General features: G+C 41.6%; 1 protein-coding gene across 5 annotated transcripts in view; it reads right to left on the bottom strand.

The window, feature by feature from the left end:
* Positions 1-14,179, bottom strand: part of EFCAB6 (EF-hand calcium binding domain 6) — a 315,225-nt gene that overhangs the window by 72,887 nt on the left and 228,159 nt on the right. For all 5 annotated transcript variants that reach the window (XM_007976025.3, XM_038007346.2, XM_073006632.1 and 2 more), the window contains one exon: positions 8,862-9,056. In XM_007976025.3, coding sequence (XP_007974216.3) covers positions 8,862-9,056 — 195 coding nt within the window. The remainder of the gene's footprint in view (positions 1-8,861; positions 9,057-14,179) is intronic.

The raw sequence follows: 14,179 nt of genomic DNA, 5'->3' as shown, positions 1-14,179 counted from the left end.
GAGACAGCATCTTTCTGTCGCTCCCAGCTTCAGGGCTGATTTTCTTGCAGGATGTGTGATCTCAAGTCTCTGTGATTCAGAGACACTGAATTTTCAGTCTGGGAAAATTCTCTCCTAACTTGAAAAAGTTGCAGATAAGGAACTCAAAAAGTGCAGAAATCTTCAAGAAGAAACAATCTTGCACTTGATCTATGGTGGATTGGTTGTAAATTCAATAATTTCAACTCACCCAGGTCCCTGAAAATGTCTTCCTTACCAACTGAGTAATATGCCTGTCTGATGGGCTGAGACGTGAATTCCTCAGGGGAAAGAATGTGCTATAAATTCTAGAGACGAAATCTTTGGTGGTAATTGTCTACCACTTCAGGTATGCATTTGTGGGAGAGGATGCCTAGAAAAAATAATCCATAGGAACAGAAACATCAGGACTCTGGGAGTGGCGAGATTCCGTGGGAATATTCAGGGTGGTGGTGGAGAGCAGCATTTACTTTGAAGCCACTAGGGTGATCAACTCCCTTGTCTTGCTGGCCTCCAGCTTGGAATGGGCTCCCATGACATTTGAGTACTTAATACAAATGACTGCAGGAACTGCTCTGTGCGTGTATACCAACAGCAGCAACATTTTGGATTCCCCTACAGGTGTACATTGAATTCAGTCCCATGTTGCAGAATGATTACTCGTCATCACAACTATTATATTCCACTTAATTCTTCAAAATGAAAGCAAATGAAGGTAGAAAAAAAAATCCAAACATTTTTTTGAGATACATATTTTTAGAAAATTGAAGCATTCAGCGTTTCTTGGACTGGTTTCCAGGCGGTAATTATTTCCCTTGCTGAGTAAATATGTGCACAGAGTAAATGAGGGTTTAGAGCACAGATCATAGCACAGTGCCAAACAGAAACGGTGTCAGCCGACACTCAGCGACAAAGCTGCACTGGGTCTGTGTCCAATTCCTGGTCTGGGCAACAAGACAGAGGCCAGAAGGGGGCACTGTTATGGCCAATGGACAGCCACAGAGCCCCTCACACACAGGCCTCAGCCACAGGCCTCCCCACTCTGGTGCTGCTGAAAAATTGCACACCTCTCCATCTGCATTTTCCAACGAGCCTGTGTTATGCGGCTCATTTACTGCTGCTATTCTGATTCTGAATCTTCAACTCAGACTCAAGCAAAAAGAGCAAGGCATGGAAAATAAATGCAAAAAGAAAAAAAGATTTTTCTTAATCTTCAAAATGTATTTTAGGGTACTCCAAACAAAATGAATTCCCTTAGATTTCAGAGGCAAATACAAAATTGTGGTCACTTTAATGGAACATGACTTACATCTGTCAATCTGATCAGAGTGTCAGTATAGATGAGGAGGTAAAAAAAAAAAAAAAAAAAATCCTGGAAACATTGAATCTTCATTGAAAAGACCCACTGACAGCAACATTTAAAAACAGGCCATCCTAAAGGACAAGGTTATTTGGGAATTTTTACAGGCCGATAGTTTCGAGGAAACCGAAATTGGTCATGCATTTGTCTTCTTTACTAAGACAGCATGGGTGTGGCAAGGGGGAGTGGGTGAGAGTGAATTAGTTAACTTAACTCGATAATCTGAAATGCATTGTCTTGCAGCTCGCAGTTCTTTTAGCTGCACGCCCATGCTCCGTGTGGAAGAGAGGTACAGGCAGAGAAAGAGTGTACTGGGAGCGCCCAGGATGCACGGTTTCTCTCCTAGAGCCTCATTACTCACAAGTGGCAGGAAAGACGAGAAGAGAAGACACGAGCGGGTAATGAGGCCAACCCTGTCTAGTAAAGATAAATTCCACTTTTTCATTAGCTTTATGGCATATTTGATTTATACCAATCTTGTGCATATTTTACTTTGAATTTCACAAACTCAATTCTCTGCTTTCAGGCTTCATAACTCAGTAACTTAGACGTAATTCAGGGGTGTGCTCAAACTGCTCTTCTCTTAAACCCTGTTTAGCTATTACATTTCATCCTGTGTCCTTGGCATTCTCAGTTCCTCTGGAGATTCATTCATTCATTCATTCAGGTGCTATGGGAGGTGGTGGGACACAGAGTGAATCTTGCCTTTTGAAATGACAGACAGGAGACACACTCACAAACATGTAAGGGCAAGATGGAGCTAAGGCAGAGCTATACAGCAGCAGGTAAGAGCCACATGTGTAGGGGGTGTGGATGGGAGACCAAGGATTGAGATCATGCCAAGAAAATCTGTCTCATTGCTGTAGTCACATCATATGCAGCCCAATTTTTTTCTCTGTTATAAATGTTAAACATACGACATGAGTAGCTGGGCGCAGTGGCTCATGCCTGCAATCCCAGCACTTTGAGAGGCCGAGGCAGGAGGATCACCTGAGGTCGGGAGTTCAAGACCAGCCTGACCAAAATGGAGAAACCCCGTCTCTGCTAAAAATACAAAAAGTAACCGGGCGTGGTGGTACGTGCCTTAATCCCAGCTACTCGGGAGGCTGAGGCAGGAGAATTGCTTAAACCTGGGAGGCAGAGGTTGCAGAGAGCTGAGATTGTACCATGGCACTCCAGCCTGGGAAACAAGAGCAAAATTCTGTCTCAAAAAATTTGAAAGTAGGCTGGATATGGTGGCTCATGCCTGTAATCCCAGCACTTTGGGAGGCTGAGGCGGGAGGATCACGAGGTCAGGAGATGGAGACCATCCTGGCTAACACGGTGAAACCCCATCTCTACTAAAAATACTAAAAAATTAGCCAGGCATGGTGGCAGGTGCCTGTAGTCCCAGCTACTCGGGAGGCTGAGGCAGGAGAATGGCATGAACCTGGGAGGTGGAGCCTGCAGTGAGCTGAGATCATGCCACTACACTCCAGCCTGGGTGACAAAGCAAGACTCTGTCTCAAAAAAATAAAATAAAAATAAAAATAAAAAATAAAAAATAAATTTGAAAGTAGACAAAGAGTTGCTGGATGGATTAAAAAACAAGACGCAACTATATGCTGCCTATAAGAAACTCACTTCACCTATAAAGACACATATACATTAAAAGTAAAGAAATGGAAAAAGATATTCAATGCAAATGGAAACCAAGGAAGAGCAGGAGTAGCTATACTTATATCAGATAAAATAGACTTTTAGTCAAAAACTAAAAAGACCTGAAGGTCATTATTAATATAAAGGGATCAACTCAGCAACAGGATATAACAATAGTAAATATATGTTCACCCAACACCAGAGCACCCAAATATATAAAGCAAATGTTAATATATCTAAAAGGAGAGCTAGATTGCAATACAATAATAGTAGCAGACAACACTCCACTTTCAGCAATGGGCAGATCATCCAGACAGGAAATCAACAAAGAAACATGAAGTTAAACTATGGTCTAGGTCTAATGGACCTAACAGACATTTACAGGACCTGTCATCCAGCTGCTGCAGAATATAGATTCTTTTAATCAGCACATGGATCATTCTCTAGGATACATCATATGTTAGGCCACAAAATATGTCTCAGCCTATTTGGAAAAGTCAACATAATATCAAGTATCTTTTCTGAAATGGAATAAAACTAGAAACCAATAAAAAGAGGAACTTTGGAAACTGTACAAATACATAGAAGTTAAACAACATGCTCCTGAATGACCAATGGTCAATGAAGAAATAAAGAAGATTAAAAATTTATTGAAACAAATGAAAATGGAAATACAACATACCAAAAATCTATGGGATACAGCAAAAGCAGGGCTAAGAGGGACATGTATAGCAATAAATGCCTACATTAAAAAAAATAGAATGACTTTGCATAAACAATCTAACAATGCACCTCAAGAAACTAGAAGAGCAAGAAAAATCCAAATCTAAATTAGTAGAAAGGAAGAAATAAAATCAGAGCATAAATAAATGAAATTGAGACTCAAACAATACAAAAGATCAACAAAATTAAAAGTTGGTTTTTGAAAAGATAAATAAAATTGACAAACTTTTAGCTAGATTATGAAAAAAAGAAAGTCCAAAAGAATTAAATCAGAGATAAAAAAGGAAGTATTACAAGGTTAGAGATGACAGAAATAGAAAGTATCATTAGAGACTGCTATGAAACACTATATGCTGACAAATGGGAAAACCTAGAAGTGGATAAATTTCTATCAAGATTGAACTATGAAAAAGTAGAAAATCTGAACAGACCAAAAATGAGTAACAACATCAAAGCAGTAATAAAAAGTCTCCCATCAAAGAGAAGCCTAGGACTTGATGGCTTCACTGCTAAAATCTTCCAAACATTTAGAGAAGAACTAATACCAGCTCTACCCAAACTTTTTCAAAAAATTGAAGAGTAGCGAATACTTGCAAACTCATTCTATAAGGCCAGTAATATCCTGATACCCTAAGCAAACAAGAACACTACCCAAAAAGAAAACTACAGGCCAAAATTCCTGATGAACATACATGTAAAAATCCTCAACAAAATACTAGCAAACCAAATTCAACAACACATTAAAAGGATCATTCACCATGACCAAGTGGAATTCATCCCAGGGATGCAAGGATGGTTCAACATATACAAATTAATAAATGTGATACTTCACATCAACAGAATAAAGGACAAAATTACATGATAATTTCAACAGATGCTGAAAAAGCACTTTATAAAATTCAACGTCCTTTCATGATAAAAACTCTCCTCACAATGAATATAGAAGCAAAATACCTCAACACTATACAGGCCATATTTGACAAACTCAAAGCTAATATGATACTAACCAGGGAAAAGCTGAACGTCTTTACACTGAGATCTGGAATAAGACAGGATGCCCACTTTTACCACTTCTATTCAACATAGTACTGGAAGTCCTAACCTGAGCAATTAGGCAAGAGAAAGAAATAAAGGGCATCCAAATTGGAAAGGAAGAAGTCAAAATAGCTTTGCTTGCAGATGACATGATCTTATATTTTAAAAAACCCTAAAGACTCCACCAAAAAATTCCTAGCACTGATAAACAAATTCAGTAAAGTTGCAGGATACAAAATCAGTACACAAAAATCAGTAGCATTTCTATATGTTAACAGTGATCAATCCAAAAAAGAAATAAATAAAGCAATCCCATTTACAACATCTACAAAGAATACAAAATACCTAGAAATCAGCTGAACCAAAGAAATGAAAGATCTATACAGAGAAAACTGTGAAATGCTGATGAAAGAAATTGAGGAGGACACAAGTAAAAATGAAATGATATTCCTTGCTCATGGATTGAAAGAATTAATATTGTTAAAATGTCTATACTATCCAAAGCAATCTACTAATTCAAGCAATCCCTACCAAAGTATCAAATGACATTCTTCACAGAAATAGAAAAAACAATCCTAAAATTCATATGGAACCACAAAAGACCCCAATTAGCTAAAGCAATCCTAAGCAAAAAGAACAAAGCTAGAGGCATCATGCTACCTGATTTCAAATTATACTACAAAGTTATATTTACTAAAATAGCATTGTACTGGCATAAAAGCAGATGCATAGAACAATGGAACAGAGTAGAGAACCCAGAAGTAAATCCATGCACTTACAGCAAATTCATTTTTGTCAAAGGCACTGAGAACACACTTTGGGGAAAGAAAAGTCTCTTTAATAAATGGTGCTGGGAAAAATGAATATCCACATGCAGAGGAATGAAACTAGATCATCATCTTACAACATAGACAAAAATCAACTCAAAATGGATTAAAAACTTAAATGTAAGACCATAAACTATGAAACTACTAGAATAAAACATTGGGGGAAATGCTACAGGACATTGGTCAGGGCAAATATTTTTTGGATAAGACCTCAAAAGCACAGGCAACAAAAGGAGAAACAAACAAATGGGATTACATCAAGCTGAAAAGCTCCAGCACCATGAAGGGAACAAAGTGAAGAGGCAACCTACTGAGTCAGAGAAGATATTTACAAACTCCCCATCTGACAAGGGATTAATAACCAGAATATATAAGGAACTCCAACAACTCAACAACATGAAAAGAAATAACCTGATTCGAAAATGGCCAAAATACCTGAATAGACATTTCTCAAAAGAGGACATATAAAGTGGCTAAGACATATGAGAAAAATTCTCAAGGTCACTGATCATCAGGGAAATGCAAGTTAAAACCACAATGAGATATGATCTCATCCCAGTTAGAATATCTATCATCAAAAAGACAAAACTTTATTTATTCTGAAATGGAATAAAACTAGAAACCAATAAAAAGAGGAACTTTGGAAACTGTACAAATACATAGAAGTTAAACAACATGCTCCTGAATGACCAATGGTCAATGAAGAAATAAAGAAGATTAAAAATTTATTGAAACAAATGAAAATGGAAATACAACATACCAAAAATCTATGGGATACAGCAAAAGCAGGGCTAAGAGGGACTAAGAAGTGCTGGTGAAGATGCAGAGAAAGTGGAACACTCATCCACTGTTGGTGGCAATGCATAATACTATGAAACACAGTACGGAGATTACCCAGAAAACTAAAAACACAACTACCATATGATCCAGAAATTCTAGAATACTGCTGAGTATATCTCCAAAAGAAAGGAAATCAGTATATCAAAGAGATGTCGGCATTTCCATGTTTATTGCAGCGCTGCTCACAATAGCCAAGATCTGAAATCAACCCAAGTGTCCATCACCAGATGAATGAAGAAAATGTGGCACACATACTCAATGGAACATGATTTAGCCATAAAAAGGCAGAAAATTGTCATTCACAGCAACATGGACGGAACCAGACATCATTATGTGAAGTGAAATAAGCCAGGCACAGAAAGACAAATATCACACATTCTCACTCTTATGTGGGAGTTTAAAAAGTTGATCTCAGCCAGGCGCAGTGGCTAACACCTGTCATACCAGCCCTTTGGGAGGCTGAGGTGGGTGGGTGAGCTTAGGAGTTTGAGACCAGCCTGGGCAACATGGTGAAGCCCCATCTCTACTAAAAATACAAAAATGCGCTAGGCGTGGTGGTGTGCACTGGTAGTCCCAACTACTCAGGAGGCTGAGGTGGGAGGATCACAATATGAGCCTGGAAAGTTGAGGCTGCAGTGAGCCATGATGAAGCCACTGCACTCCAGCCTGGGTGATGAAAGTGAGACACTGTCTTAAAAAAAACAAAACAAAGCAAAACAAAAAATGGTTGATCTCATGCAGGTAGAGAGTAAATTACCAGAGGCTGATTTACCAGAGGTTATCAGAGGCTGGGAAGGGAAGGGTCGGGAAGGGAAAGATAAGAGAAGCTGGGTAAGGGGTACAAAAATACAATTTAATAGAAAAAATAAATTCTAGTATTTGATAGTACAGTAGGGAAATTATAGTTAACAATAATTTTATTGTTATATACAATTATATAACAATAAAATGTTATATTGAAATACATAAAAATTTTATTGTATACTTCAAAGTAGCTAGATTTAAAAATATCTAAAAGAGTATAATTAGATTGTTTGTAGCACAAATGATAAATGCTTGAGGTGATGGGTTGCCCATTTACCCTGAAGTGATTATTACACATTGCATGCCTGTGTCAGGATATCTCATGTAACCATAAATATATGATCCTATTATGTACCCACAAAATTTAAAAAAATATAGCTAGAAGAGAAGATTTGTAGAATTTGTAGAAAGATAAAGGTCTGAGATGGATATCCCAATTACCCCTGATTTGATCATTACACATTGTATACAAGTATCAAATTATCACACATACACTCCAAATATGCACAACTATTAAATATCAGTTTTAAAAAATGGAAAAGAATCATGTACGCTCCCACCATCCAAATCCAGTGGGGTACCTTCTGCACAGCATCTTCTGGTCCCGTGCACCTGCTCCTACATTTGATATTGTTCCATTCACGGTACACATACTGCCCAAAACCTAACTGCCTGTTAGCCCTTTACACAAACGTTTCTGTGTTCTTCCACAGTGGCCGCAGCAGGCATGGGCAATTTCATGCTCTTTCAGGGTGCTCTTTGCTAAGCCAGTGCACTAATTTGGGATTGGAAGGTATTCCCTTTGTTGTCGTTTTGCTGTTAAAGACACACTGCCGAGTGTGTCTTTGGGAGGCCGAGGCAGATGGATCACTTGAGGTCAGGAGTTCAAGACCAGCCTGGCCAACATGGCGAAACCTCACCTCTACTAAAAATACAAAAATTAGCTGGTCGTGATGGTATGTGCCTGTATTCCCATCTACTCAGGAGCCTGAGTCAGGAGAATCGCTTGAACCCTGGAGGTGGAGGTTGCAGTGAGCTGAGATAGTGCCATTGCACTCTAGCCTGGGAGACAGAGCAAGATTCCATCTCAAAAAAAAAAAAAAAAAAAAGACACACTGCAGGTCACCCCTTCCAGTTGCTAAGCTGTTGGCTTATTCTGAATTATTTCTTGGGGATAAAGTCCTGAAAGTAGAAGTGTGAGTTAAAGGATATGTCTGGTTCTTCCCTTTATTCCTTCAACAGATATTACTGGGTGCCTGTTTGGTGCCAGACACCAGGTAAAGTGACAGACATTCCTATGGAGCCTGCATTCTAGTTGGGCCAAGGGAGTGGCCAGGCAATACGCCATCCACAGCTTAAAAGGATCATTTTCAAGGGTGACCCATAAATATGATGGATGATATCAGACTGTGACTGGTAAGATGGAATGGGCTATAGCTTTTCAACTCCTCTTTGACTTTGCACCAATTTCTAGAATCGACAGCAGTGAACAAGCATGATCATTGCCCTGTAACTTTGCCAGCATGGGAAGATACCATTTTAAAATAACCTGTGCTGTGAGGCCAGATGTAAAAGGGGACTTCTAGATGATGGCCCTGTGGTCCTTCCTCACTCACCTGGCTGCCACGGCCTTCTCTGTGCTCTGCTGCAGCTCCTTCATCTCTTCCTGTAGCTGCTGTGGCTTCGTAAAATGCCCCATGAAGTTGAAATAATCCTCTGCGCAGGGCCGATGGACAGCAGGTGAATAGTTAACACCCAACTTCTGTAAAAATTCCTGGTAAGTAATATGCCCTTTTCCCTCGGTGTCGTAGCTTAAAAAGGCAAAAACAAACAGAAAGCACTTCTCAGTAGCCACTAAGGTGCTGGTGCTCAGGGGTTGGAAAATGCCTGCACCATCCATGAGGAGATCATCTTCCATCCCTCACCACTCAGAACCCGACCTGTGGACCCTGCCTGGCAGAGCTGGAAATGCAGTTCAGGCTTCACTCCTGATCCGATTGGCATCCTCATGTTAACAAGGGCCCCAGGTGACTCACGAGGACATCAGCATTGAGGACGGTCACGCCACACATGCACACATGGCCTGCCCGGAGAGAGAGCAACCAAAGTCACTCACCTGTCATTCTATTACAAACACAGTTGTGACTACAGAAAATTAAAGTCAACCCCTCCATATGTTTAGCAGGTGTTTTTGGTGTTTTTTTTGTTTTGTTTTGTTTTTGAGACAGAGTCTCACTCTGTGGCCCGGGCTGGAGTACGGTGTTGCAAGCTGGGCTCACTACAACCTCTGTCTCCGGGGCTCAAGTGATTCTCCTGCCTCGGCCTCCCGAGTAGCTGGGATTACAGTGCCGGCCACCACGCCCGTCTAATTTTTCCATTTTCAGTAGAGACGGGTTTCACCATGTTGGCCAAGCTGACCTCAAACTCCTGACCTCAGGTGATCCGCCCGCTTCAGCCTCCCAAAGTGCTGGGATTACAGGCGCGAGCTGCTGCACCTCGCCCGTTCAGCAGTTTTTTAAATTGAATACTTACCTGTGAGAGGAACTATGCTAAGGTTTAGAAGAAAATTCTTCAAAAAGCATATTCAATCTTAAAACTAGAATGAGTGAATGTCACTTGATTCAAAGATGGTAAAATTCCCCATTTTGTCTTTGAAGAGATGCCAATTATGGACAGCCAATGAGAGAGGCCAGTGAGGAAAACAAGATAAGAATTATGCTATGCACCTTTTATGTCATTTTCTATTATTGAGATTTTTCTGAATTAGAACTCATTAAAAAAGGCATAATGGAGGGTTTTTATCTCCCAACGTTGTTTAAATAGAATAGAATTACTTCAATAAAAATTTTAAGGCAAATTGCCAATTTTCTTTACAGAAAGAAAGCATTTATTTTTACAGAAAGATCTTGGTCCTCATCTAATCGATAAAAATGGCATTCGCAGATGTGATTTTCCCCAGATGAACTCAGAGTTACAAGGAATGAGACTATATTTAAACAATGTTGCCAGCATAATTCTCCCATCAGGATGTTGCTTGGGCATTTGTCTGATGGAGTAGAAATACAATCGGTTTTCCTTTGAGAGGTAGAGCTCCCTTTTGCTCTGCTCGTTAACTGATGAGATCCTGGAGGATCTATGGAACCCACAGTTGCCTGTGACACACTAAGCCCTGTGCAACTGCTTGAGCTGAGTTAACAATAAAGAAAATGTCCTTATTGACCACATTCTTGTCCTCAAGGGGAAGGGGTGGTGGGTAGGAGAGAAAGCAGATAGATGTTTGGGTAAATGTTGCTTCATTCACTTGTGTTAAAACTTGCAGAGGCTCTCAGGAGTTAGAAGACCACCACCCTTCCCAAAGGCCATGTGGGCCTGTCCCCACAGGTGCCCGTGAGGGCTCTCTCCAGGTTCCCTTGCCTTCTGTGCCCTGCAGATCCCTTTTCCTCTGCCATGTGTCTGCCATGCACCTGCTGCCTCAACATAGTATTCGCCCCATTCTCCACACAGACTCCGCCTGACAAGGTAAGGAAAGCCTCCTTGGATGACTTCCTCCACTACTTTGCAGGCAGCGTGCAGAAAGCGGGCTCTAGGTAAACACCAGCTCACCAGCTCTTCACCTGGCAAGGCCCTTTCCTGCTCCCGGGATCAGTTCCTCAGCTGGGAGCCCTCACGGGCAGTCCTAGACCTGAGGTCTCAGGACAGTGCCCCGCCCAGCTCCTGCTGAGACCATCAGCTCCTTATCCCCTGCAGACCTTTTCAGGTGTCTGTTATGAGGATGACCTTAATTTTGCAACCCAGAAAAGTACGCTTCCACCTTTATTCAGTGAATTTTGTTTTTAAAACCCAACAAGACAACACACCCTCAGAAAGAGACCTGTGGGCTCTGCAGTTCCCGAGGTTTCTCCTGTGGCTGTGGAAGAGCTGTGGTCTCAGCAGCACCATCAGGGGCAAGCGCCTCCAGGAGGGGCCTCCCTGTTGCTGGCGATGCTAAGATGGCTGCAGGGAGGAAGCTGAATTTCACATGGACATACCTAGGAGGCAGAAGGGCCGCCGTTTCTTGAGCTTCTAGAGTGATCCCAGGGCCATGCCTCTCTCCTTGAACTACATCAGGACTCTAACTTGCCTTGTGGCACCAGGGCAATGTAATAATACAAATCTGGTCAAGATGCCCTCTGAATAAAGCTCCCAGGGGTTCCTCATTCTGACAGGAGGGTTCTTAACAGAATGGTTCACAGCCTACCCACCTGACAAGCAGCCCCCAGAGAGCAGTGCACCTCTTTTGGAAACCTCTTTCTCCTCCTAAGTCAAAAGAACCATGACCGTGCCTTCCTCTGAGCTCCTCAAGGCGCGGTGAGGACTGGACGGGTTAGTGCACATGCGGATACATGGGGAGTGCATGTTGGCATTTGCAACTGCTCTGTGCCACTCAAAATTTCTCCCACATCCTGCCTCCATCCAGTTCCTAGGTCCATGTCATATCTGCCTACTAGACGGCAGGTTTCTTGAGGAGAAACTATGGTTTATTCATTTTTTACAAACTCACAGCAACCAGCAACACACTTTGCATGAGCTATGTTATCCATTCATGGCTGCTGAGCTAAGAAAAGTGAAGGGAGTGCATTTCTAAGGAAGGACTGCCCTCCTGGTGTGCTGTGCTCAAGGGCTTACCAACAACAAACTTTCCATCATGACACTGGAACTGAATGAAAAGGCATTCTTAATTACTTCATTAATAAAGATCAGAAACATTCTATTCTCAGCCAAATGAACAGAAGACTAGATTGCACAACTGCAACTAAAATATTGTTGTGAATGTGATTAATAAGCAAGCTAATTCAGCTTACATAACCTCACCGTTCATTGTATAATCCTTTGTGTAACATTTTAAAAAACCAACTTGCCTATAAAGGTTAAATTTTCAAATGGTTCAGCAACAGATGTGCCAGGTAAAAATGTGCATATAAACAGAGGACCCACAAAAACTCACATTTGTGGATGGTGATGGCCACGCATTTATGATACAATCACATTACTCTGCCCATTTATTGTACACACAGCAATTCAATTGTACACATAATTTGAGTATGTTCACATTGATTGGTCTGCTTTGCTGAGAATGTCTTAGTCCTTTATGCTCAGTTTAGGCACTTAATTCTCACATACATTTCAGAAGTATCTTCACATGCCACTGTCCCTAGAGTTATAGGGCAGAATGAGGAGGTGTGGTGGAAGCCCTGTTTATGGCCTAGGCCAGGCAGCAGAGGCAGACACAGCACCTCATGCAGATGGGGACACAAGGAATTCTCTCAGGTACCATCTTGGAGGGAGGTCTGATGACTCAAATAACTGCTCTTTAGAAATGAAAGTGCCTGATATGGTTTGGATTTGTGTCCCCACCCAAATCTCATGTCAAATTGTAATCCCCAGTGCTGGAGATGGGGCCTAGTGGGAGGTGACTGGATCCTTCATGAGTGGTTTAGCACCATCCTCATTGTGCTGTTCTCGTGATAGTGAGTTCTCATGAGATCTGAATGTTTGAAAGTGTGTGGCACCCCCCACCACCTTCATCCTGCTCTGGCTACATGAAGCGCTGGCTCCCTTTTTCTCATTCCACCATGATTGTAAGTTTCCTGAGGCCTCCCCAGAAGCTGAGCAGACGCCAGCATCATGCTTCCTGTACAACCTGTGGAACAGTGAGCCGATTAAACCTCTTTTCTTTATACATTACCCAGTCTCAGGTATTTCTTTACAGCAGCGTGAGACTAGACTAATACAGTGTCCAATTGCTGGAGCTGAACATGCTTAAGGGGCATGTTCAGTAAGTTCTGGTGGAATCGCAGAAGATCAGACACTATCTGCCCCAGTACCCATCAAGAGCCAAAATCCACCCATTACACTCCCCAGTAAGAAGGAGGCTAGCCTTCTTTACTTTGTCTAGATGTCTTCTTTACTTCTAGAGCTTTGTCTAGCCTTAGACAAAGACATGCCAGACATGAGAACCACACTTCCTTCAAGGACTGCCTGCCGGGGTCCCAGATGGCTTTAATCACGGAAAGGTCTTCATGTTGAGCTTAGAGTCCACCTGCCTAGCACATTTCCAAGTCCAACTTCTTTGTATTCAGTGCTTCTAAAAGTCAACCTCTGACATCACATCCCACTGAATCTTCCCATTTCTGAGCTAATAATCTTGATCATTCAACCTTTTAAAACCCTTTCCCTTCTTGAGGCTCCCTGTTCAGAGGTTCCACCAGCCAGGCACCGAGTAGGTTCTCTCTGGGCATTGCTTTGCTTGAGCTAATTGAAATGGCCTCACTTTTTGCGAACTGAAAACCATAGGTTTTTTTTTTTTTGTCCACATGAGTTGCTGTACACAGTACAGCTGCTTTTTCATAGTCTCTTCTGTTTATATTTGAATACTGATATATAACTCACCTGCCATGTCAAGAAATGTGCATAAATTGGGCATTAATTATCTCCCAAACTTTCTGGCAGGTCTGCTTGGCTAGCTAGTTTCACACAACCAACAATCCCCACGGATATTTCTGAGCCTGCTGCTTTCCTACTCAGGTCATCCCTTTGGTGCATTTTTAGAGTACACCCTCTCCCTCTTCAGAGTTTTCTAGCAAAGTTTGTTTTAGATTTAAATAGTTGAATATTACCTGATTAAAGGAGGCTACAGAAGATGCTCGGAATGCCAAGCCCTCCCCAAGGAGGTGCCTCCCATGCCCAGGGTCAACACTGAGCGACACCCTGTGCCTGGCCTTCCAACTGAAACCACCTTTACAAAAAGTATGACACTGAGAGAAATCTGACGTCGCCGACTCTATCCTGCTTCTAACCACACGAACTGTCGTTGCTCCTTCCTGGGCATAGGCCAAGAAGCTAACTATGGGAAGAATTTAATCTGTAATTTAACTTTAAAGCAAAGATGATAACG

Source organism: Chlorocebus sabaeus, chromosome 19 (assembly GCF_047675955.1).
Source record: "Chlorocebus sabaeus isolate Y175 chromosome 19, mChlSab1.0.hap1, whole genome shotgun sequence".
In the NCBI taxonomy this organism is placed as follows: domain Eukaryota; kingdom Metazoa; phylum Chordata; class Mammalia; order Primates; family Cercopithecidae; genus Chlorocebus; species Chlorocebus sabaeus.
The sequence above is the reverse complement of the archived record's forward strand: the minus strand, read 5'-3'. Positions and strand labels throughout refer to the sequence as shown.